Source organism: Rhyacophila brunnea, unplaced genomic scaffold (genome assembly GCF_057557595.1).
Source record: "Rhyacophila brunnea isolate RB1 unplaced genomic scaffold, BYU_Rbru_1.0 scaffold_16, whole genome shotgun sequence".
Classification (NCBI taxonomy): domain Eukaryota; kingdom Metazoa; phylum Arthropoda; class Insecta; order Trichoptera; family Rhyacophilidae; genus Rhyacophila; species Rhyacophila brunnea.
In genome coordinates this window covers 176,645-204,292 of record NW_028232816.1, presented here as the reverse complement: position 1 = coordinate 204,292, position 27,648 = coordinate 176,645, and the positions used below count along the sequence as shown (strand labels likewise).

The 27,648-nt window shown below is 35.9% G+C and overlaps 1 protein-coding gene across 1 annotated transcript; it reads right to left on the bottom strand.

The window, feature by feature from the left end:
• Positions 1 to 518: 518 nt before the first annotated feature.
• On the bottom strand, positions 519 to 18,880 carry LOC147074089 (uncharacterized). Its single transcript, XM_085943806.1, has 4 exons — positions 18,674 to 18,880; positions 13,866 to 14,009; positions 12,384 to 12,536; positions 519 to 3,337 (listed from the first exon to the last, which is right to left on the bottom strand). Exons 1-4 carry the CDS (start codon positions 18,818 to 18,820, stop codon positions 2,225 to 2,227), a joined length of 1,557 nt encoding a protein of 518 aa, XP_085799932.1. The 5' UTR covers positions 18,821 to 18,880; the 3' UTR covers positions 519 to 2,224.
• Between the last annotated feature and the right edge of the window lie 8,768 nt (positions 18,881 to 27,648).

Sequence of the window (27,648 nt, the reverse complement as noted above, 5' to 3'; positions counted from 1 at the left end):
GCTGTTATTTGAAGTTGTTTGTATAAATTTGTCAAACATTTAAATTGGTTTTTACGCCAAATTTTGGAAAAAGTAGACATTGGAGAGCACTGAGTGACTCCGTGTAAATGATTATATTTTTGTTGACGTGTTTGAGCGCTATGTCAAGTGCATCGTTCAAAGCGATACATTCCGCAGTAAATACAGATGCATTTTGATTAATGCTTCTTTTTATTTGAATATCCATTTCTGAACAAATGCATGCAGTTACAACTGAAGGGGAATCATAAACTTTACTGCCATCTGTATAAATTACACAGACCACCCCGAGAAATGATATTGTTTATTTCTAAATTTGGATTATTGGAACTTTTAAGACTGTGGCCTAGCTCAGTATTGATGTCAATCAAGTACATGTTGTTTTGTATTCACGGCAGTACGGTGTATAGTTATTTTGAATATTTATCTGCTCACTAATATCCATTATATTTTCGATACAACAGCGTAAGACCCTTTTTATTTTTCATTTTAAATTTATTATAACTATTGCGAATTTTATCATACGTTTGTGAACCGCTATTTGATAGTGTTTTACTCAAGTAGCAATTACACAGAAATTTTGTACGCTCTAGAATCAGGGTGAGCTTCGACTCCACTACAAAAGTATTTTTTGGCATACTTATGCGATATCCTAGTGCAGCTCTCACTGCTGTATATTGTATTCCTTCTATTTTGTTAATCAGATCTTTACGGGTAGGAAAGTAAACAAAGCTAGCATAGTCAATTACGGAGCGAACAAAACTCTTGTACAATAATATCAATGTTTCCGGGTTGGAGCCCCACCAAGTGCCACACAAGAATTTGATTATATTTAGTGCACGATTGCATTTCTTTTGAATTTGGTTAATTTGAGGACGGTCGGTCTCAAATTTGATTATGCAGTTATCAATTTTCCCAGGCTCAATGTTTTTTTATTGAAGTGAAACAATACCGTTTTTTGCGGAGAAAGTTCCAGGCCTAAATTATGAAGTTCTTTTTTAATTATATTGACCGAGTTTTATATAGTGCCTCGACCTAATTCGACAGGTATGATACTTGTATAAAATTCCAATATCATCTGCAAATTGTGAAATTTCTACACATTTCGGTATATTCTCTGTGATCCCAGATACATATATTGCATACAGGTGCGAGCTGAGCACCCCTCTTTGAGGTACTCCTTTGTAAACAATTGTGTAATCTTCTCCAAGTATATCAGCATGGATATATCTTTCGTGAGAACTAAATTTAATGAATTTGATTATTTTTTTTGAACAACCAATCGAAGCTAGTTTTGTCAGTAATATATCGCTATTTAGATTATCAAAAGCACCACATACGTCAAGAAACGCGGCTAGTACATCATTTTGGTTTAACATAGATTCATCTACGTGTAGTGTTAAATTAAGTAAGTTATCGATACATGATTTACCTTTTTTGAATCCTGTTTGGCTATCAGGTAATATATTATGATATTCCACCCACCATTGCAGCCTGTATTTTATAAGGGTTTCAAACAGTTTGCTTAGGCAGGAACATAAAGATATTGGTCGCACGCTTTTGCCATCTGTTTTGTTAATAAAGTGAACAAATGATTCTTTCCATTTGGATGGATAGTCATTAGAATTAAACATTTCATTAAATATTTCTAATAGAATTAGTTTGTATTTAACGGGGATTTTTGTAATATATCGTAATCTATGCCGTCCATACCAGGGGCTGACTTAGGATTGGTTGAGTTTGAGTTGAGTTGAGTGTTAAACTCAACGCGGTTAAAAAATATTTTCACCGCATATCGGCTCCCAATTTGGATCAGTGGGAGCCCAAGGTGGACATATCTTATTTAAAGCGATTTTGATTTTTTCTTCGGTTTGTAAATTTTCTGTCTACATGAGTAGGGTTAACTTTAATCCAATTGTTTTAAAAAAATTACATTTATTCCAAACGAATCCAGAGTCAGTCCTGTGATCAACGCTAGAAGCGAAAATTGTAAAATTTATCCTTTTCTTGGATCTAAATGTTTTTATTGCTGTCGAACAAGCTTTTTTATAATTAATAAAATCCTTTAATTCCAGAGTGTGTTCCCATTTTTATATGCAGCTTTAATTAACCTTTTAATTTTATGACACTCAGCATCCCACCAGGATACTGGATTGCTGTATTTAAGAAGAGCTGGGCGCGGAGACACTGAGATAGAGTGTGCGGATCAGAAGTTACGCCCTCTGCCGAAACGTCCCCCTCTGCCGAAAAGTCCCGGTCTGCCTCTGGATTGGCGATTGTCTGGTTCGTCTTCACTTTGGCTTGAGGATCGGCGGCGTTTCCGAGAGGGCTCTGGTCGTTGGCACACCATACGCTTGATTATCTGCTTGCTGACAGTGGTGGTATGGTTGGACACGAAGAAATTTCCCCCTGATTGGAGCACTCCTGTGGAGTGTGCCAAAGCAATCCCAGCGTAATAAAGGTCTGGAAAGTTGGCCTTCTTGATTGTATCAAACCTAGGCAGGCCAAGGACGTATCCGTAATCAAACATCTCCCCGTGTTTGTCAACAAGCGCCTTCTTTGCATCCAGGAATTTCTTGGCTTGCTCATTGACAGCAGCTATTCCCAGGGCTGAGTTCGCTGAAGATATTACATTTGCCATGAACGCCACTGACTTCAAGCCATAGCCTTTCCAAACCATCATAACCTGCTCATGGATGGCTTTAGCAGCGGGTGTCAGATCTGTCGCTGTGATCGCCAGAGCTTTAAGCTGGTAAACCAGTGTGGGGTACTGGCTGACCATCTTGTAGAAAGCAGCAAAGCCACCGAGAGCGAAGCAGCGGGTCCTGAGAGCGTCATATCTAGTATCTGGAATGAGAGCTTTTGCCCTGAATGCAGACCATCTTTTTTCAATGTAGAGTGATTGAGCTTCGGAGTTAGTATCTACAGGCTTCACCAAACACATAAGCCCACCCATTGCATAGTAATATACTTTCAGCCTATTCTGTCTTGTAATTTCCGGTTTCTTGTCCGGGTATACTTCTGTTGGCCCCAGGCTCGGGAGCAAGAGTCTAGCTTCATAAACTCTGAATATGCTGGATAGGAAGATGCTGGCATGGTCAGGGAGAGGAGGGAGATGTGCTGGATGGGCGTCTCTTTCAGGGGATAGTATATTGACTATCGCGTCGGGGTTGCTGTAGATCTTGATGACCGGCAGGCGGGACTCGTCAACCGGATCATACTTTCCTATCCGGCTCTGAGTCTTGATTGTTTTGGGCAAGGCTTCCATGTAGGTCATGCCGACTCCGGTAACTGCAGATTTAGATGTCGCGTTGTGGTTCTGAAAAGAGTTGGTGTTTGTTGGGTTCGAATCAGTGAAATATCTAACGGAACTAGCTTGGGGCCTGGGGTATGAACTTGGAAGCTAGCAAGTACGGTATGCGCTCGAAAGGCGCGTCGTTTAAAAATGCTTTTGTGATAATATTTGAAATATTTCTTTATGGGCAGGGCTTGTCAACTTTTATCAATGGTATGTTGATATTAAAGTTAAATTTTTGAGGCCGCACTTGAGACATTCTCTCGGGAGGGGCTTATTTGGTGTTAATAGCTACACTGGTAAGCATACCTGATAGAAATGAAGCAGTTTGACTTGTTTTTAATGAATATTTTACTCGGGTTCTATTGTTTCTATTCTTAAATAGTGAAATATTAACGAGATAAACAGCAGTTGGATCTAAACACGCATTTCTTCACCCGCCCCTTATATCACCATTTCACCCTGTTATGTGACCTAGTAATGGTGAGTTGTTTGAAGTGCATTTATGTCCACTGTCAGCTATACCCTTTACATTGAAAACTTACGCATAAAATTTATAAGATTATATACCTATTATAATATATACCTAATAGTCTCAAAGTAATAATATAAAGAGAGTGGCTATTTTTCGACAAAATAAAGGCATGTTTCTCGCGTATAACGCACACTACTTAACTATAAAACGTTGTACCATCATGTTGCTTCTCAATACGGTTATCAAATTTGAACACACCATAGTTAAACGCATTTTACATTATTTCTACTTCATTAACTAAAAATAATGAAATACCACTAATTTTATATTTAAAACAAACAAAAAATTCAGCAACACGTGCTTGCAATTTTTAAATGAATTTCATCATTCAAATCAATATTTACCGGCGACATTTCCAAAAATATTTAATTCAGCCCTAGAAATTCGATTTTATTCCTACGCATACTGCGGAGAAATAAGCGTGCTGAATGCTTTCTCATTCGCACTTATGCTTCGTTTTTGTTTAGGCCTTGATAATAGTCTTTTTTTTTTTTTAATAATAAGTTTCTTTATTAAACACCACAACAGGCCGTGAAGCTCAATAATAGTGGTAAAACTCCGAGGCTTGAGGAATTTACATATTGGATTATGTAAATATGTTTTGACCTCACCGGGAATCAAACCCAGAACTCCGGAACGGAAGGCCAGCGCCTTACGCACTGCACCATGAGGGCCGCCAAATTATCTAAGATATACACTATATTCCTGTTTGGAAACTGACCATTAAGAATCAATTTGATATCAGGAGGAGGTTTATATAATGACATGTTTGGAGCATCACCATTATATTAATCGAATATAGATTTAAAATAAATAGATTATTATATAATATTACCAAATATACCCAACAAAATAATGTTTCCAATATCATATCGACTGTGGAAAGGCAAAAGGATTTAACCCTCACTTTTTGCAAAATAGGTTTTATTGAATTCAATCGATTCGAAACATTCTGCCTAAAGGATGTAAGCTGCAAAATGCCAAATTATTATCAAAGTTTAGCTTTTAATTTTTAAAAAAGAAGGGCGTTAGAAATTTGCGTCCAGGTAAAAGGATTTATCCCACACCAATGACATTATTAGTCTGTCAAGTAATCTTTTACGGAAAGGAAAAAGACGTTATGCATCTTACGTTGCAAATGTATGAAAATAATGGTTGTTTTTACTAAACTCTGCCGGCCGACCGGGTAAGTTATGAACCAGAAGGAAGACTTAAGCCACGTACATTTCTCGGTCGGTCATAAAAAAATCATTTAAAGTTTAAACATTGAGTGAAAATGGCAATAGAACGAAGCAAAATGATTCTTGAAAAGTGTGGTGTTAATATGGACGCAACAAATAATCCTGACAAGAACTGTTAGTGTTTAAAATTACATCTTGAAGTTTTTATATCACACACGAGAAGAGCTATTGTAAATTCTATCTATATCGGTATGAAACGGCCTGTTACAACTTATATTACGTTTTAATTGTCGATTATCGATTAATTCATTTGATGATTTCATAATATCTGAGAAAAGTAATACAATATTTGCTAATTCACTTAAAACACCGCCATGCGATTTATAGGTTATGTGATGTGCCAAAAATACTTTTCAATTTAAATTGTTTTCAATTCGCTTTAATTTACGATTAATATCATTGTAATAGACTAATATCATTAGTATGCACTGTTTTATGTTAATATATTATAGTAATAACATAAATCGCAAGTAAAATGTACGTGTCTAACTCCAAATATGTTAATACCTACCTAATTTTTTGTCAGGTAAAATGACTAAACCCTCATTTTTATTAGTTTTTCTTCAATAACTTCATTATTTAGTTATAGATTGGGGAAAAAAACACCAAATTATTAATCATCATGCACTTCAAGTTTGTGTCTATTTTATATTTAGACTTTGGCCCAAAATCATTATCAAAACCTTTTTTATGCCTCCTGTAAAATTTGATTAGTGTGGATTAACTCCTTTTGCCTTTCCACAGTCGATATCAAACATTTTATCTCAATATTAACATACCCCTGACAAAAGTTGAGAAGCCCTGCCTAACAAAGGATATCTGCCAAAAACAAACGCGCATTCCCGTGTGCCTTGAAACCGAGAAATGGGTACCGGACCGCCTTTCTTGGAACGGTCATCCGACCTGGGAGGCACCGGGCCAAATCTACAGTTAAGGTTTCGAAACTTTAACAAGTAACCCCCGCACCTCTCTCATATTGCCCCCCTTATCGTGCGCTTTCGAAAAATTTAAGGAACACGGTTAGTACCGATACGGTAGCCAAGTCGACATAAACAACCTCCCGTCCGCCCCGCGGCGTGGCAGACGCCTGGGACAGCGCAATACTCGTTTCAGTTTAGTGTCCTTGTGTTAAAAATTAATCGAACAAAAGTTATCCTAACCTAATACCAAGTGGATAGCGAAACCCAACAAAAGTTATTCAATCCCTCAGTGATACAGTGTAACGTGAAATCGAAGCCCCTACTGACACGGCCCCAAAATGTAGGCCATCAGCTGGCATTTTTCCTTAATAAATTAGTGACGTCACAACTTTTCGATCCGACCTTAAAGCCTTGAATTCACTAGGGGACAAAATGTATCGCAACATGACGCACAACATTGAGTCTACGTGCCGGCGCAACGTTGCGCTCTGTCGCCCATCGTTGCACGCAACATATGCGGCTTTTCTACGTGACGCGAGACATGTTACACGATGTTGCTTCGCTTGTGCCTTGTACTCACTAGGGGACAAAATGTCTCGCAACATGGCGCGCAGCATTGAGTCTACGAGCTGCCCCAACGTTGCAAACTGTTCCGTACGTTGTACGCAACATAGCGAGGCTTTTCTACGTGATCCGCGACATGTTGCATATGAACGCTCCACGAGCGAGCGCAAGGGGGCAACCCATCGTCATTCGTGCGTAGGAATTGGCAAGTGCGATGGTATGGTCCAAACTGCGTGATAACACAAAAAGTGAAATAATAAAATTAATTTAATAACAATATTAAAATATATCGAAACTCTAACGATGAAAAATAATTATGTTATTTATATTATTTTTGTTGCCGAGAAAGAAAATCAATACAAAAAAACGTTTATTTTTATTTCGATTTTTTATGAATTATTTTGATTCATATTTGTTAATAAAGAAAATATTATCGATCTGTATATTCGAAAATTAACATACTTATCCATTATTGAATTTGATATTTATAAAATTTACTATTTTTAATTTTAGAACATAAAAATATTTACTTGATAAATAATATTATTCAAAAAAAATATAGTGATCAACATAACTCCGTGATACTCGAGTGCAAGTCTAACTTCTTTATTCATTTCAGAGTGATAACACCATCTTTAGGTTGGTACCTATAATTATTTGGATTGCAATAACTTGCGATGTTATTTTTATCTCCGTAAAACAAAAAAATTAAAACACCAATTTTCATAAGCTTACTATGGTAATGACGACGTTACCTACACAACTCAGCTTTACCGTTTAACAGAATGAGATGGGTGAATGGCTAACCATTCCTCTTAAAAACTGATATATATCTGTTATAAACTGTCTATATAATTACACCTCTGTGAAAGCCCATATGCGTAGGGGTGGAAATGGTAATTTCCATTCTTATATAGATACCTACCCATATATTTATATATGGCACCCACCATAGCCTAGTTAGCATTGTGTTTTTTCAATGTTTGATCAAGTGCAAGAATCTAGTAGATTAGGCGAATGGCTAACAACCATTTCTCGTTAATATTAACTTCAATATTTCGTACAGTGTCTGTTAAATACTACCTCACTTTTTTAAATATGTACATACAATACATACATACATAATAGGGACGTCATCTAACATAAGAAAGACACCATATCATCAGGTATAGAATATAGATGCTTATTGCTTGGTAACTATATCGATACTTGCAAGTGTCGATAATATCAAGGACCAAGGTATTAAAACTTTTAAATATTTTCTTGAATAACAACAAAATAAAATGTTAGTTTGAGACCCGTTTTCAAATATCGGGTGAAATTGGTGGTAAATTAAAAATAGATGTCGTTCGTTCACATCTCCGAAAACATTATTTATTCCGAGAGAAATAAAACGAAAAATAATTGACTGCTAATAACTTATATATTTATGAACAAGGTAAAACATGTAATACAGCAAGGTTCCAATGAATTCGGCGAATGGATGATAACCATTCCTCGAAGATAACCGAGTTTCTTAATATAATCTATATAATGTGGCAATATGTGGTCCGCGTACTATGTACGATATAAAAAAATGTATATTGGTAGGTATAGCATAGCACATCCAAAATACTAATTTTGAATATCGTAATTAAATATTATTATATTTACGACAAATTTATTTTGTCGCCATAAATAATACATTCCAGCTTCGCAGCTCGACTCAACAATAGCTTACGTCATATTATATGTTATTACGGCGCCTACCTACTGCTTGGTGTTTTTTTTTTCAAAATCACATACCCGATCAGTGCTTTGAAACCTTTTAATATGTTTAATATCATGGAATATCTGAAAAAAATAATATATAATAAACTTTTATCATATTTTTTTAATACGTGGATGTATATAATATTATAATTAATATTTAAAAAAAATGCGGTTGTGCGTTACTAAACATTTAAAAGTTTTCGATTATTGTTTTTTTAGTAGTTCAGCATTTTTTAAACGTTCATTTTTTATGTTGAAAATTCACTGTTTTTGTGAAATACGGAATTTTTACATATTGTCGAGTGTCGACATTTGTCGGGCTACGTATTATTTATGTTGAATTGCATAATATTTTCGTTATTTAACTTCGCGTGTACCTATAATACAATGAACAGTTTATAAATTTACACTCGTTTACGTAGGCGTAGTCAAGATCTTTCAACAGGCATACATCATGTAAATTTACTTACACTTGAAACGTTGTGGAATCGCCATCAAGTGTTATGCCAAGTCCCAAATCAAGATAAGTCTCCTCGTAAATAAATAAACATTTTAAACACTGTTTTAAAGTTGCATATCAATTGTTTGCAAATATTTGTATAAAAAAAAATATACTAAGTATTTTAAACAAATGTGCACGTTTTTTGTATTTCTGACGGATGGAAAACGTATGAAAACGCACGTGTGGACGTGTTTACAAATATTTTGTTTCACTAAAAGTAACGCCGTGTGGTTTCGGCGAATGTTGTTTTGATTAAATCTCGCACATTTGTATGATATGGACTGCCCAGACTACATTTAAATTGATGACAATGTTTGCAGTTCAGGACGTGCGAAGAGTTTCAAATGTTTGAAACGTGCATTTGTGAACTGATATAAGTTTACAAACAATTGTATAACTTATTTGCGAGCATTATAATGGAGTGGGTATTCTACAAAAAGATCATACAATAATATCTTCTGGTTATAATCCAAACAACTCTGTGCAGGTTCTCAATTTCATTAAATATATTACAATATATACATTTAAAAAGGTGAAGTGCCACTGGCTCCAACGGCTTGTCGGTAAAAAGAATAATAAAAATTGTCTAGACACCATCACATGACAAGGCCTGAAAGACAAAAATGTGCTCTAATGATATTGCAATAAGAGTCAGTTTGGCGGGTATCGCATTTCTGCGACAAGTGCAACATATTCTGCGACGTTGCGTAGTGTGTACGTATTTTGAACAAGAAAAATGTTCCGCGGCTTCATTCCCGAAACATCGACGTAGATGTTGTGCGTCATGTTGCACGATTTGTCCCCTAGTGAATTCAAGGCTTAAATGTCGATTTTACTTGAAAATACGTGCCCTATCTCTAAACAAAGCTATACTGATTGTGTATTGAGTCCCATAGTACAATCTGAGCGACTTATAGCCCCTCAGAATGAACTACGGATGAATTTTCTTTCAAGGGGACCAAATGGTCTTATAAGGTGAAATGTAAGTAATTGAAATGTATAGAATTAAGGTTAAAAATAGATGATAAATTGTAAACGACTTATGGGATATCATTTGCTAAACATTGTAAATAAATGTCTATTTGTATTTAATCTGATTTTGAATTATATAAAAATAAATTTTATTTTTCCAAATTTAGCCGCGATGTTTTCGCCGCGGCCAAAGTCGAATACCTTAAATAAATAAATTATGATATCAAATATTGTCGTAATTAAAATCTAATGATTACGTTTTGTAAGTACTGATTACACACACTCAATTTAAATAATAAATTAATATTTCGAATTGTAATAAAAAGGGTACCAATTTAAGTACCTACTTTTGTAAAAGTTAAATAAAGGAATTTCGAAAATGGAAATTCTGATAATATAAGTCTAAGGACTCGGTTGCTCTCCCAATTTACAAATAAAAATTATTCTTTAGATCTGTCAATTAACCCTGACAGATCAATATTAAATTACCCGAAATAGGTAATTTTCAAACTCAATAAATGAAGACTTGTCATAGAAATTTAGATTGAAACTAATGTTATACCTTTAAGTTGGAGTGTTCTATAAATATAATTGAATAAATTTTAATCGTAACCCCTTCAGGCTGTCTGTAATTAGCCCGCAAAAGTTCTGCATAAAAGAAACGAACAACTGCGATTTCTGCCAGTCTTATTATATCCACGCTCTTGGACGGTGATTTTAATGACTCACGTCTTTGTTACGTATTATTTTTAGCGAAAATATTTTCATTTTTCCTTTCCGTTAGCTCGATAAACGAACTAACAGATATTTGGACAATTTGTGTCGAAAGCACTATAAGGACTTACACGATTGTTATCAAACTTGTACCGCCTATAGGTATTAACTAATTATATATTTTTACTCTACTGAATGATCATAATTTTCCGGAAAAGCCGGGAAATAAACGGCTTTTCTATGATTGGTCCAAAACTTTGGCCATTAACTCTGTGAAGGAGGTAGAACGATCTCCCATTGGTCCATATTTCGAATGACGTCAAAATCTCGGGTTTTTCCCGCTGTGAGCCTATATAACGTCCTGCATTTCATGTACCTTCAGTCGTCGGTTTTTCAGTATTCCCGGAAGGTTGTGCCCGGAGGCGATCCGAATTCGCTTAGTTTTAGATATTTCTCCGATATTCATTCGGGAGGTATTTCGGTCGTGTCGTAGTCTGACGTCACAGCGGATGACGTGTGCGATTCAAGTTGTTCATCGATAACGTAAATAATACTGCGTCGTATCATCGTTAGTGAAGTTATTTCCGCGATATATTTTTTTTTTGAAAGAGCATAGCTCCTTAAAGTTTGCGGCCGGCGACTCATAGTTATAAGTGTGTAATCGTACATTAATTAAATATAAAATAATTATAATTAATTAACTTTATTTAATAATTAATTTAAATAAGATTTATAAAATAATTATGCAATTATTTGAAATTAAACTAAAGTGTATAATTGTCGATTATAATTAATTAAAAAGAAGTTAAATTTATTTATCGAGAATAATTTAATAAATAATTTGAACTGAATTACCAAAAGGAGTTTTTATTTTTATTTTTGAAAAACAATCAACGAAACATTTTATGAAAAACTTCTAATACTAAGGAAAGTGACAGATAGTCAGCTGTCTTTGACGTTTACGTAAATATTTACGAAAATAAGTTCGATTTGAAAGACAATCAGATAATTAATGATCTAGGCACTAACCTATCGCTAAGTAGTGGTTCTAAATAATATAAAGTTAAATAATAATGATCAAGTGTATTCTAAAAGTGTCAATCAAGAACTTTAGTTGATCACCCTCTCCCCGAATAGTATCGAGCTAGCCAAACAAAGGTTCTTAATCGGTCCGAGGGCAGGACCGGTTGAAGATAAAGTACCTTTGAGACTATTCCAGGACCGGGGTGAACGTCACTACCTAGAGTTAAATAAAAATAACGTCAGTACGGCGCTTAATCTAAGACCCCCAATGACATTAATAATGGACGACGCACTCAATACAGTAGCTAGCAAGTAAATTCGCGCATTCGCATGTATAGGTAGACGTCACGCAATTTCATTATGCGATATCACGCATCAGGAATTTATAGCAATATGACCTTTATTGTAATGGCGTTAGAGCAGTGTTTCTAATGTCAATGTTCATTTGAGCGAACCCGTTCGAACCGAACCATTCGGCAGATCCAACAAAAAGCATCAGGAATTTATATCAATATCACCTTTATTGTAATGGCGTTAGAACAGATTATGCCATTCGGCAGACCCGACAATAAAGTGAGTCATTTTCTTTTCCAGATGATTCGTCCATATTAATGTAATTGAAGACCCCTTTAAATGAATTTGTAAGAAGACCAATAGTTGTCCATGTTTTAGTGTAATAAAACATAATTCTGCGCGGATTTATAAAATAAAAATCTGTGCTATCAATTTAATACTTTTGTCAATATAATGTGATGCCAATTCTCCGTATGTCTCTCACCATACATCGAAGTACCAGAAATGAAGGACTCCGTATGCACAGTGAGTTCGTAAAGGTATTAATAGGTACCTGATTTACAGGGTTGCATTCGGAATATGAGCAACCAGGTTGAGGGTAACCATAATTGCTTTGCTCTACATGCTCTTGAACCATCTCATTCTCTGAGTAATCCCGCTCGAAATTAGTCTCCGATATTATACTGGTATGGTAGTTAGAAGAGATCTAAAAAAAATACAATAATTTTATAAATTAAAAAGCATATCATATATTCTTGACTATAGTATATAGTGTGCGTAAAACGAATCCGGTGGGGTAATTCCGACCACGAAGTAAAATAGCATTGCTGAGAATCTGCAGCCGTATGCTGTTGGATTGTTGGTTTAACTACGTACCTGTTAAGTAACTATAGGGGACCAATTTAACCCTGAATATGCATATGCGCAGGTGAAATTTTACTAGCGCACACATTTTTTTCATTAACCCGACATGTCTTTTTAGAGCGAAACCACATGGGCGCTGCGTACGCACTGCGTCTGTGATACCGCTGTATTCCGACTGCGAGCGGAAGTGAGAACGCACCGCTGTTGCGTACTCACTCTCACTCGCAGTTGGAATACAGCGGTCTCGCGACACAGCGCCCGCATGGTTTCGCTCTTACCCGTTCTGCAGGCGTATACCATTGCATAACTGCCTTCAATGTTGTGGTGAGTATCCCAGGAGGAACTTATCAATACCTCAGTTGGCGTGCACTAGTATGCGTTATTTGCTTATTATAAATTAATTTGCTTGGTATTATTTAGTTTATTATATTAAAAATATTTTCTAAATGTTTGAATTATTTTTGTTGATGTGAATTTTGACCAAAAATTTTTACGAAAAATTCCCACCCATTTAAAATGAAAAATTGACGTTTTGAAACAGGGTTGAGATACGTCATTGCCCATTGAAGAAGGAAGCCGATACATTACACGACTAATCCTACTTTTCGCCCCTCCCGTTGTCTATGGATTATCTGTCATTGTCTATAGAGTGCTCATACTGACGCGTCTGTCGTATTCACTTGTCGGAGTATTCTTAGTTTCAGTTTTCTTTCAGATTATTTTAACGTATCTTGGAGACCTTGGAGTTCATCTGATTTAGTGGTTATGTGTTACAGTGTTATTAATAATTGGAAGTGACGATCAAAGTAAGTATACTTCTTCTGTGTATAATAGCATAATACGCTAGGACGTTTGTCAATATGACAGTCGATTCTAAACGACAATAACTAATGACTTATTATTATACTCTTTAGTCATTATATAATACCAAACTCTGCTTGCAAGTACGTTATCAATAAATAGTATGGCAGTGGACCATTCGTTGCTTGTGCAAAAAGTTATGCTCAGGCTTTATTAATCTAAAGATGGCGGTGGGTACGTTAAACAAAGAAAGAAATGCCTGAATCTAGATAGGGCGGATGTCTTCTTTTCCTTACCTACTTATTCTGCAACCCACCGATTGGGAATGTCTGCCATAGATTAATTGCATCAATATTAAAATAAAATATACCTGATTATCTGTCGTCAATTCCACATAAGAGCTACATGCTTGAAGGTCCTCAGAATTGACTGATCGCATTGGAAACTCATCTTTGATGTCAACTTGTTGAAAATCAGTCTCAAATTTTATATTGTCCAGGTTATTTGCAGGATTCTGAAAGTCAATACATTGTATAAATTAATATATGACGTGTAAAGTCCAATTAGCTACGCAACGATATATCGTTGTTTTGATAATGGCCAGGAATGCCAACAACGATTTTGTTTTTCTTTTGATGCAGGAAATGTTTAGTTTTTTGGGGACATACTTCTGCACCAGTGGTACGAAATATTTTTTATCTATTTAGTTTTACTGTTGTGTAATATAGTTCGATTGATGTTTTGCAATGACATTATTAATGGTCAACGCACTCAATACAGTAGCTAGCAAGTAAATACGCGCATAGCGACATTCGCACATGTATAGGTAGACGTCACGCAATTTCCATTATGCGATATCACGCATCGGGAATTTATAGCAATATCACCTTTATTGTAATGGCGTTAGAACAGATTATGCCATTCGGCAGACCCGACAAAAAAGTGAGCTATTTTTTTTCCAGATGCTTCGTCCATATATTAATGTCATTGATGTTTTGTGACTGGTGTAGGCCTCCGAATCCTCAGCTAGCTCAATGCCAGGAGTGGAGGTACATTCAATATCGGAAGAGCAGGTAGTCACAGTATTATAGTCAATTAAAACCAATATTCACTATATTAATTCTATTTTATTAATTCCCGAAATCACCAAAATGTTACAAAAGTTCAATTCCAATAATGTCCGAAACCAAAATTCACAGAATATTATAAAGTTCTAATTTATTATTTATTAATTAATTATTATAATTGACACACCAATTATTTATTATTTAAGAACTATTTATTTACTATTAACGCTATATTTATTATAGACGAGATTACGCGGGCGCAGGGCACTGCAGTAAAAAGGTTGGAAACCGGGTCCAGTAAACAAAAAGTTAAAACTCGAGAAAAGTCTAAGTCGCTGACTGACACTTCCCGTCGCGATCTGTCAGAGTGACAGTAGGTATTCACCGATAGGTATCGACCGGTAGGTATTTCGATCCACGGCTGGTACCTCCCCTCAAGTTTTGGCAAACTTGTATAGAGAAGATACGAATAAAACGCGCCCCTGACCGTCACAAAATACCACATCACAGGATTGGAGATCTACACATATGGCAGTCTAATCGATAACAAAGTAGGGGCAGCTTTTGTAGCCTACGAAAATGGAACATTAATAACCCCCCGAAAATTTAAGCTCGAAAGCTACTGCACTGTTTTCCAAGCAGAAATATTTGCTATCAAAGAATCTCTCGAGTGGACACTCAAAAGATTAAAGTTCCACAGACACGACTATGTAAACATATTCTCAGATAGCCAATCCAGTCTGGTAGCTCTCCAAAACCCATCATCGACACACCCACTTGTAAGAGACATTTTAACACTGTCAACACAGCTTCGAATGATAGGAACAAACCCCAGATTCTTCTGGATAAGAAGTCACACAGGGATAGCCGAAAACGAGGAAGCTGATAAATACGCCAAACAAGCCACAACAGACAAAAGACCTTTAACCTATACACACTTCCCTCTGAGTTACGCAAAACAAAAACTAAACGAAGATACCATAGAGCTATGGAACCACAGATACACAACATCCGCCACAGGATCAATAACGCAGAAATTTATTCCAAACGTAAACTGTGCCATCACTCTTGCCAGGAACTTAAAAATATTACACGAACTCACACAGATACTAACAGGCCACGGATCGGTGCGAGCTTATCTAAAAAGATTTAAATTGAGGGATGACGACTGTTGTCCGTGTGACGGCAACACATCTCAAACTGTGTGGCATGTCATCAACGACTGCCCTATACTAGAAAGGGAGCGATGGACTCTCAGGACTCGATGTAGACAACATAATCACGAAATTGACCTCCAAAATCCTCACGAAGCACTAAGCAATAGAACAACACAAGAACACTGCACAAAATATTTAATCCTGGCCATAAAGAAAATTAAAGATATAAATGGAGGCACCTAATTAGCCCCACATCAATGCAACTAACCCACCCAACCACCTTGTACGAAAAAGCAAGGGTATGGTTATTATTAAAAAAAAAAAAATATATATATATAAATGATGAATTATTTTCACAATAATATGTAATGAGGAGCACGTGTTGTCAGTAACGCAATCGAATTTAATTAAAATATAATATTTTGATGTCACTGATTGTTGCATGATATGGCGAGAAAGAGATAATATCTCTTCTCTACATATTATTATGTCAATTACTTTTTAACAGTACATACAGCGCGGGATATCTAATTGTCTCATTATCTGTTCAAAATGATAAATTAATTTTATTACGAAACGTGTTTTCATAATATTTCGATTTTGCAGAATCAATTAGAGTAGTAAAGTGTCTACAAATAATAGAATATTTTTCATTTATCGACAATAATTTTATAGCAATCTTCGACCGGACTTGGAGGAGGAAAGGATTGTGCAAAATGTATATAGCCCTAGGACCAGTGGTCAGCAAACTTATTAGTCAACTGAGCCAAATATCAACAGTACAACCGTTGAGATTTAGATTTAATTTGAGAGCCAAATTTCTTAAACTTAAACTATATTGGTAGGTAGGTACACTGTTTATTAACTTAATAAACTTTAATTAAAAGTTTAAGTCTTCAATCTTCATTAAACTATAGGTAGGTACACTGAATAAAACTTGATCTTATTTAATGATAAATAATTACAATATAAAAAGAACCTTTTATATACAACGTTTTTAAATTTTCTGTTGAATCATATAAACTTGACTTGACTAGCTTAAACGATCAAAAAAATTTGTACTTGATCGAAATAATACTGAAATGTCATTTTGACATGTGATATTGATTTCCATAGTAACGCACGTATATATTAATAATACCCCCTTGCAACCAATAATGGTGTCAAATTAACTTTTCATACAAAACAGAATTAACTGAAAATGAATTCAATTCTACTTAAAGATGGCTAAAAGAATTAAAAGAACGCATTGGTATCGTGTTCTGATATATTCTAAAAGTTTAGCTAATCAGGAAGTTAGTTAAAAATCGATTGCAAGATTTGTACCGGACAAATAAGAATGCAAGCTAAGATTAGTAAGATAAGTTAAATTGTAAGTAAGGTTTCCATAAAATTAAATTATGACAATGACTGACAAACATTTAATGTGAACAATGGTCTTGCATCTCCTTGAAAAGTTTGGGTAAGTCAGGTTTGTATATTGTTGTTTTTAATTTTAGGCACGATTCCAGATTTTCGTAAATAAGACGACTTCTCAATTTACTTTTGATAAGGTTCTTGCGTGAAAAATATTGTTCGCATGAATATGTAGAAGCGAAAAGGTAAAGGAACAGTAAATTAATGCTAGTTTTTTCAACTTTACTGATCATATGAAACAGAACCGCATTCAAGGGGCCAAAGAGCCCCATGCGGTTCGCGAGCCGCGGTTTTCTGACCACTGGCCTAGGTTGAAATAAAGCGTCATGGTTGAAGAACCTAAAAGACTGGTTTGAGATACTGACTCCACCCTAGTCAGGACTGCCACGGATTAGGGCAAAATCACCAAAATTATTCAATATGACACCAGAAAAAGTTAAATCTCTGACAATACTAATGGAATGGGTACCTATAATTATTGTAATATACATAACCACAATAAGTAAGTAATGTGTGAGCTTGTGATACGTTGGTTCGTGGTGATTGACATAACCAACCTTCACGTGGCTTGGATAGCTGTTCTAGATTCCGTCAAAGTGTGCGGCATCCTAAAGCCGGCGCTCCATTGACACTTAAGTCAGACGATTAACAGTCTTCGGACTTTTTTTTCGCGTGGAGCACCCCAGATCTGCGGACTTTTTAATCCGCGGACCAGGCTCGATGGATTTCAAACATGTTTGATATTTTACTCACTTGGTTGCCAGACTTCGTCCGTTGATCACTATGCGTATTCGATTTGACATTAATACGCGATTATTCGGACCGAAAAAAATTTGTAATTGTTTTAAACATTTTTATTGATTATTTTTGTTAATTTACACATTATAAAATGAGAGATTTATCAATTATTTTTTTATTTTTATTTAGGTATGAAGTTCATAAAAAAAACCTAAAACTTTTGTTGTTTTCACTGCTATATTATTTTATGCAAGTCTACATATGAATAACACAAAATTATAGAATTATCGGAAGACATTACGATGATCGCAATGACTTTTGACAGCTCGACTTTTTTATTCGTTCGTTGATCAGTAGCAGAGCATATACAAATCGGACGATTTATTGTCCTCGGACTTTTGGCTCGCCAATGGAGCATTAAGGGGAATATATTACATTCGCACAATATAATAGTGTTATCATAAAGTTTCGACGACATTGAAAAATATGGAATTCAAATTGTTTTTACAAATAATGATCGACAACTACCAATCAAATGGTAGATTTTCACGATGGAAAGAAATATGTCTCACTTGTCAATAGATTATTGTAACACAACAATGAATAGGTGCGTGTTTCGACGGAAAATAAATTTTGTTCCTCTTTGCTGTTATACGGGTGCTCTAGGCAGCTCGGAAATGTGTCTCCACGCGATGTTTATTATACAAAATGCATACACTGTTAATAACGCCTGACGACACACATCACAAAACAAATAATATTATGACGTACTTACAATAATACTGTTATGAAAAACTAACCTCAAAAGTGTAATCCGCATCATCGGTGCCCTCTTGCTTTATGTAGGTAGGTAGCTGGCTGTTTGGATCATGATTCACAGGTACCTCAAACCATTGCTTCCCTTCTGCAACAGGTTCGGAGTCTTCTCGTTCGCATTTAACATCCATTTTATGTATGCAATTGGTCCTCCAGTCAAGACTATCTATCGCGGCACACAGAACGTAAGTGCCGTAACGTGGGCCATAGACTAATGAGGCATTTTGCCATAGACAAAAATAATTAACCGTGTAGCCGCTTTTGCAACAATGATAAAAATTAAACACAAAACTAAACTTCCTTTAAACATCTCCAAATGCCACTTTCCCATTATATTGTTCGCGGTCCACTGAATTGCAAACTTAAGCATTTTGTGATGATGGTTTGTTTGCGCACAGATCAGTGCAAAATTTGATCATTGACCCAGGTTCGTTGAACATCAGGGTCGGTGAAATTCGTTTGGATTTTGACATTTTTAAAGGAGTTTTTTTGCTCGTTGATCGATTTATGTAGGTAGGTAATGGAAATTATTAATATTCATCTGTTCACATAGTGAGCAGCCGAAAACAATCATGCAATTGACTTTTGATAATTAATTTTGATTGGAAATAAATTGGGTGGGTTGGTATCTAGGTAAGTGAATGATTTCGAAAAAATATACCTATCCCTAAAGTTATTATTGTGATCACGTCATCTTAATATATTGACGTATTTAAATTACAGTAATACAATATTATAATTTAATAATTCTGTGTCTATTTGGCAAAAGCAGATATGTTCGATTTTTGGTGTTTTGAGGTTTAAATGCAGATTTGTTCTTTTATGTGTACTTATATTTTTACTTGCCAAAATCAGATATGGTTTATCTCTTCTACTGACTTCATAATCAATGAAACAAGTTTCAGATAGGTATGTTAAAAATTAAGCAAGTCATATTTGCCAAAACAAGATATGGTACTATATCTGGTACCATATCTGCTTCTGGCAAATAATTAGTATTTAATGTAATCAATGTATTTACTATTTGCCAAAACAAGATATGGTTACCGTTTTGATAGGTATTATATGGATTTTGGAACATTCTTTTTATTTATTCAGTAAAATTTTGCAAGAAGATGTTTCAGAATGTTTTTGGCGTATCCTGAAATAAAATTGATGGCGCAAATGCGACAAAACACAGCGCGGAAACAGGAATCATAGAAGGTGACCAAAGAGGACGTCACGAACCATACAATAAAAATGACATTGAAAAAAAATTAAGTATTTAATCATATTAACAGGTTTCCGAAATACCAATGTCGCTACTCCCGAAGCAATACATGCAAGCTTTATTTATATTCGCAACTTAATATTGCAAAAATGTAAGATCTATATGAAAACAACCAGACTTCTCGACAGAAAAAACCTTTTACATATTCTAAATATGCTTCAATTTTTAGTGAACTAGCCTACAAATTTAAAAGTCCTAGTACAGACACTTTAACGTATGTGATAATCAGATTAAGTGTGCAAACGATTTAAAAAGGGAAGCTGAACTTGATGAAAAAAACAAACACTTGGCTAAGGCTGATGAATCATATAACAAAAAAGAACATAACAAATTGTTATCTAAAACTAGTCAGTTCACTCGAAGGCTAGTTTTTGATTTTCAACAATGCCTGCCCACGCCCTCCCAGAATATCACCATAGTGTACTTACCTACTATAAAAGGCAAGTGTGGATTTGTAATTTTATAATTAGAGATTGTAAAACAGATACCGCAAGCTGTTACATGTGGCATGAAGGGATTGCTGGTTGGGGATCTGATCAAATAGCATTGTGCTTCGTACAACATTTGCAGAATCTTTCAGAAACAGTAACTAATATAATACCTAGCCTATTCAGACTCCTGTCCAAGGCAAAACAAAAACATAAATTTTTCTTCAGCATTGTCTTATTTGTAGTAGTAGTGAATCTGAACACATGCATTCTATAGACCACAATTTTTTTGAAGTGAGACACACCAGAATGGAATATGACACTAAAAAAATCTATTGAACTTAACATTAACATCCCACAAGACTGGTACCAATTTGTACGAACTGTACGAGGCAAAAAATCCGTTTAATGCGGTATAAATGTCAGCCGAAACTTTTCTCTCTTATTCGGAGTTACTGAAAACTACTTTCATTAAGAAGTCAAAGTGTGTTGAAGGGCAACTGATCAATCGGTACAGTATAAAGTGGACACGGTATGAAAAACTACTCGCTGATATAAAATCCAAATACTCTCAGAATGATGAAGAACCCTTCAGAACAATGAAGTTATTAAGGAATTCTAGAGGGCGTCCACATATTCCTAGAATACCGAGGACTCATATGGCACCTGCCCGAATAAATCCTCAAAGGAAGAAGGACTTCTGAGCATGATGTATTTGATAGATCCCGTGTATTATACTTTCTATAATTCACTTGAAACCCAACCTTCTCTTCCCAATAGTGGTGATGCTGAAACCAGTGAAGACGATTATGCATGGATAACATGTATACCTATTGTTATTTTGAAGTCACCTATAATAATGTATAATAATATGCCTAACCTAGATATGTGTGAGATATGGTACATTATTTTTAAAATTGAATTTGCCAAAACCTGATATGTTCTTTAATGTGATTTTTAAGAAAAACTGTGCTATTTAAATGAAAATGCTTACAATTGATTAAAACTCAGATAATTTCTTAATAATATTACATTAACTTTCCTTCATAATTAATTACACAGTCTTTATCACCAGACACACAACATTCAAATTGCTCCCCTGAAGAATAGGTAAAACGAACATATTATCTGCTTCTACCAAATAGCCACAGAATTATTCTAATGTGGCAATAATATTGGGTACCTACTACCTAGTATTACCAAATAAAAATGCACGGCCCCAGCCGCTGTACAGATGTTTACTTCCACAACATGGACTCCAGGCAGTCGTGAAATAAGCTTGCGCGAGTAAAGGAAGCCTTCTTTTTCCCCTCGACGATCTCCAGACCAGACCTGGTCCACTACAGTACCTTCATCCGAAGGTCCCGAGGCAAGCAGCTCCGCCCTACAAAACCCTGAGTACTGGATGCATTTATTATTGTTGTTTCTTCTTCAATAATTCTATTTAATTATTTCTCCAATTTAATATTTTCTAGCACCTCCCTATTAGGCTTATCTACGATTATAAATTGGAGTTATTCAAATGCGACCTATTAATAATAAAACATATTGGTTATTTATTAATGGTTGCGTCTTTAAGAATAAATTACTTTGTTATTAACAATTATCAGTTATTAACCTATTATCAACAGGCTTTTCTTGGTGTTTATAAATATTAAATAAAAGCGGGCCGAACCGTTACCCTGATATATGTAAAAAATTTAATAAAACACCTGATCTGATTCCCTGCTCAACTACGTAAATATTTTATTCTTAGGTAAAGTCCTTCGTCCAGTATAATATGGAAGTACGAAGATAAAAAGCAAACGTTAAGGTTTTATTAAAGTATGAAAGATGATATGTATGCAATCAATAGTTTAAGAATATTATCACCGGCCTTCTGCGTGTAAAGCAGAGATAGCAGGCCGTGATAACGTCATGGTCAAAGCGGGGGTGGGAGACAGAAACGCACGGGGTATTTTGTCAAGGCTGGTTTATTTTATTACGTCGTTACATGTTATTGTCATGGCGGTCGGTCGGTAATTGGCGGGCTGCAAACGTGGCTTTTTTGCGTCCTAGCTGCTGATGCTTGGCATCCGAGGCGATGCTCGCTGTCCGATGGGAGATAGGATCGGGGCTTGCGGCTTGGCGTGCTGCCGATGTGGTCCTTTATTTCCTGGAGATGCTTGAGAAGTCTGCCGACGCGGTCCTTTTGGCGGGATATGTATCTTGGCTTCGCGTCCGAGGCGAGCAGAGATGATGCTCGCTGTCCGGCGGCCAATCGAAGAAGAAACTTTTCGCGCGTGTTCAACCGTCAGATTCGGCGTCATCCCGCTCTCGGTCGCGAACCTCCCTGTTTTACCGACAAATTGACCGGTGGCGGCGCTATCGGTAGGCCGCGTCTGTTTTGGCGGGATTCTAACGAATTTGAATTTCCGGTTGAGGCGGGCTTCACTCGGCCGAGGGTTGTGATAACCGCGAAGAATGGACGTAGGCTGTGATATTTTGGGAAATATGATGGTTCGGCCCGCCCTTTGAGGTGGTCTCCTGTGGGAGACCTTCATCTGGTATCAATATAATAAATTTGTTTTATATAAAAATATGTACTAGCTATAAGAAATAAAATATTTAGTTATAAGGTTTAAATGAAGGAATGAAGTAAATACAAATATTATAATTTTGCCGCGCATTGCGCAATGCTAGACTCGTCACGCGTCGGCGCTGAGGTCCACCTTGTGATTCGCCAAATCAAAAGATCATCCGATCGGATTTGGCCAATCACGGGAGTTCCTTCAAATAAAGCTGGCTTGGGTTGAAGAGTGGTAGAAGAACCCCGTGGCGAGCAGTGAGCGTCTTTTGGTTAAAGCGAACAGACCTGAATCACTGTAACTCTGGAAAAATCCGAAAATAAACTTTTGTAAAACTAACCATGAAAATAATATTAGACCACGCACGAACAAGAAAGACTTTTTATTTAATTTCTTTTATTTAATTTTTGTGCTAGTCACGGAACCCTGGATATCTCACTAGGATTACGAGTAGTAATATTGTCGCTATAATTTATATTATGTGTTACCCCTTCTTCACGATATCGTGTCATATTGTTAATATTCCGTTTTTCTTTTTTCGTCTGCGAACCACTGCCATCTGTCAGAAACCCCCTGACGCTTCACTGGCGCGTTCACCCGAGACGCATTTCTGTTTATATCGGGAATAAGATCGATTAACTATTCTTTTTTAGATTTCTTTTCTGTTTATGTTTATTTCTCAATGCGATCTGTATTTAATTTAGTTGTGATAAATATAAAATTAATATTAACTACCCCTGGGAAGGACTGCGTCTCTTCTACCGCCCACTCAACAGCCTTGTAATAAGTTAATTGTTTAGATTGATATTGATAAACTCTCCTGGACACGATAGCGTTTAAGTATAGAAATATACTGGTCTCTGCTTGTCCCAGGTTGGTTTAGTAAGCAATACAACCCTACACACGGGTTTCCAATCCTCAGTTTTAATTAATAGAAATCTATTCGTAAATACTACTGCCATCTGTTGCTTACTTAAGCAACATAGCGCTTTCCTATGCCAAAAAAGTTATCACAGAACACCAGAAGGCTCCACTTTCTCTGGTAAAGGATATACTCGAGGATTGGCTAGCGGTTTTGGATAGGCAAGACTCCAAAGGTCCAACCAGTGGTTATCATACTGGGCACCTTTGGCCCCGTAGCTCCAAGCAGAGCTCCGTATAACCTGTGTCGATAGAATTAAATTATGTTATAGATTTTGTTAGATAAGAGTTAGAAAATATAATATATTCGACATGCCTATGCCCTCATTGCTTGTATCAATTTAATTTATATTATACTTGTTTTACTAATTAATTGTATAACTAATTTTTACCCTGTATTTCCGTTGCCTTATTATATAATAAACGCCCACCACGGCAAACAAACCGAGCATTTGATTTAACCGCTTCTTCACACTACCTACTATCTTTTGTCTATGGCATGAGCAATCATTGGCTATTATCATGGCTACCAAATATTGGTTTGTGTATTATTAGTGTGACACGATAATCTTTTAAAACGAACGCTTTAAATGTGTAAAATGGACGGTAAACGTGAAGCAGGTGACTTTAAAACTGATGCAGATGACCAACATCGATTCGATTTCTCCTTACAGGGAAATAATCCACAGTCAAATATCTGCATCAAACAAGAGTATGATGTTCATCCTGGCCACGCTGCCGAGGTTGGTTATTCAAAGGTTATTATTTTTACATTCTAAGGATAAATATTTTTCATACAATCAACAAATAATGGTGTCACCGATATAAGTAAACAGGAAAATAGTGTGTATCGAAAGAAATAATAATATATTGTAGTCATTTTAGAAATCAAATTGGGAATGTTTCAATATACGTGGAAGGTAGGTTACTATTTAACACGTCCACGGATTATAATGGTCTGTTGTATATAAATGAGTAACAAAAAGTTTACTCCACTTAGATTACGTCCTTTTGACCTAACTGAATATATTCAACACAATTTGTCTTATTTTTAATTTATTTATTATAGGTGTGAATTATTGACATGTGGAAATGTTATCATAGATAAGTATTGTTTGCAACCATTGATATACTACTAGATGAGGAGTTCCCATATAAGTGTCATTTTAAAAATGTACCACAAAAGAAGATATTACGAATATCGTCTTAAAATATTTCCTTGTAGGTATAATGCGTTAAGACCGTTAACATGGATTCCCGAATTTCACCCGTATTGCCCTGGCTGTAAAACTAAATTTGCGTTCTTGCAATAGTGACCCTAAGGGTTTGCAACCCAAAGCTTGCAAGCTACCAAAAATTCATGTCTGAGCGGACAGAGCAAGTCGTCATGCGCTGACTATTAGTTAGAGTAAGATGCAAGCTAGATCGAGCTTACTCATAATTATTGCCAGGTCGTTTTCGAGACAAATATTAAGTGAGCTTATATCGAGTTAAGTCCGCTGATATTAAAACAGTAAGTTTTAACACTGGCCGAGTCGCTGAAAATCGGGCGTCATTTTAAGAAGCATATGATTCATCCAGTAGTATATCAATGTTTGCAACGTGCTTTTTGTCAATATATTAATTTTAAATAATCGTTATTATTAAAGTTTGGCGTTAGATAATAACAGACACACCATATCCACGTTGAAGACTTGAGCTGAGACCCCTCAAGTGTGTTCCCGAGTTTCATATGTATACTGTCGATCATTTTATAAAATATTTTTGATTTTATAACATTACATTTCGTTTTTCAAAATCATATTACAGACCTGTCAGTAATAACATCGCAAACTAATAGTCAGCTAATTGACATCAAGACTGAGTTAATTGAAGAGACGATTTCCCCATTCAATTATAAATATCCGCAACGGGATGTTCTTATTGGGAGCAGGTAAATCCGGTAAATGGTTTTATTTTAAATAGGTACTGTCACCAAATCAATACGTGCGACCCCCTGTCGCGTTAAGATTGTCTACCCCTGCGCTGGACATGGCAGAGAGATAGCGATCATTTTTAGAAAGCGGCAAATCGGAACGTTTCAAGGTCCACAATGCAACCCCGGCTCACGCTACCTAAGGCGCAACGCGGAGCAAGTACAATATAAAGCATCCGGTGAGGAAAAGTCGCACGTACCCGCGAGTAACATGACGTTCCCGGATACCAAGAAACAGACATAACCGCTCGAATATCCACCCCATTCGACTTAAAATTGCAAATAATTTTATATATAATTTAGTAAGAGTTGAAATACGCCAACAACGACCAAAACGCCGGCGTCTGTCAAATATCAAACTTCCCCCGCCACGGTTGTCGCATCTCAAAAACGGACACTGTGGCGACCTCTCATGGTGAATAGCGGAGCCCACGGCTGCCAGGAAATATTCCCCCCCCTCCTTTTTGGCAGCACAGGGGAAGCTTTTAAATGAGCCGGCGCGACGTGAAGAAGCTCTCTTTTCCTTCTCCGACGCCTTGAAGACCCCACTTGGGTCTCCACAGCACCTTCATCCGAAGGCGCCATCCACCAGCACGCCGCCTAACCCTGAGTACCCTGTATCAATATTTTCTGTTAATTTATTCTTAGAGTATAACTTTGTTTGTCAATAACTGTTGTCTTCCCTTTTTTATTTCGTGCCTAATTTACGTAGATTTATTTCAAACTTGTCTCCCTCAGCGAAAAATTAATTCTAGTTGTTATTGGTATTATTTTTAATTGTTATTGTGTAATGGTGTCGTAACGTATAGAATCCCATTAATGTTAAAGGATTTTTATATTGCTGATTTACGTGTGTGTTAGATTATTCCGTGGTTGTATTTAAATTTAATTACAAATCTGTTAATTCTTATATTGCCGATTTACGTGTGTGTTAGATTATGCCGTGGTTGTATTTAAATTTAATTACCGATCTGTTAATTCTTATATTGCCGATTTACGTGTGTGTTAGATTATTCCGTGGTTGTATTTAAATTTAATTACAAATCTGTTAATTCTTATATTGCCGATTTACGTGTGTGTTAGATTATGCCGTGGTTGTATTTAAATTTAATTACCGATCTGTTAATTCTTATATTGCCGATTTACGTGTGTGTTAGATTATTCCGTGGTTGTATTTAAATTTAATTACAAATCTGTTAATTCTTATATTGCCGATTTACGTGTGTGTTAGATTATGCCGTGGTTGTATTTAAATTTAATTACCGATCTGTTAATTCTTATATTGCCGATTTACGTGTGTGTTAGATTATTCCGTGGTTGTATTTAAATTTAGTTCCCGATCTATTAATTCTAATATTGCCATTTACGTGTTTAGGAATTAAGTCCAATTGGCCTGTGATGTTTGTAGTATGTTATGTGGTACCACAATATATGTTAAGCGAGGTGTAAAGTAACTAATTGTCGTGTTAAATTCTTCTATGTCGTTCTTTTTCTTGGTTTAAAAATAACGGCGTTTATCGATTTCCTGAACCTGCACTGCCATCTATAAAAATCAGATAGAGGCATATTATCTAAAGCGCGAACCTTTTTGTGTCGATATATCGATTTCTGTGCTTGGCCTTTTTATGTTCTTTTAAATTGTTTTGTTTACGCATTCCGTTACTGCACCCGGACAAATTAATCCTAACAAATAAATTAATTACGTCGGGTTAACTTCCGCGGGACAAAACTGTTCTTCCCGCTCGCAGAAAGGGCATTTCGCCGGACGTGATTGTTATATTATCGGCGAGCTTTGTGG

Excerpts from the sequence above, each read along its gene's own strand:
- LOC147074089 (XM_085943806.1), bottom strand. The coding sequence starts at position 18,820 with ATGGATGTTAAATGCGAACGAGAAGACTCCGAACCTGTTGCAGAAGGG. Across the intron at positions 14,010-18,673 it reads ATGCGGATTACACTTTTGAG|AATCCTGCAAATAACCTGGA; the intron begins GTTAGTTTTTCA and ends ATTGACTTTCAG. Across the intron at positions 3,338-12,383 it reads AATGCAACCCTGTAAATCAG|AACCACAACGCGACATCTAA; the intron begins GTACCTATTAAT and ends AACTCTTTTCAG.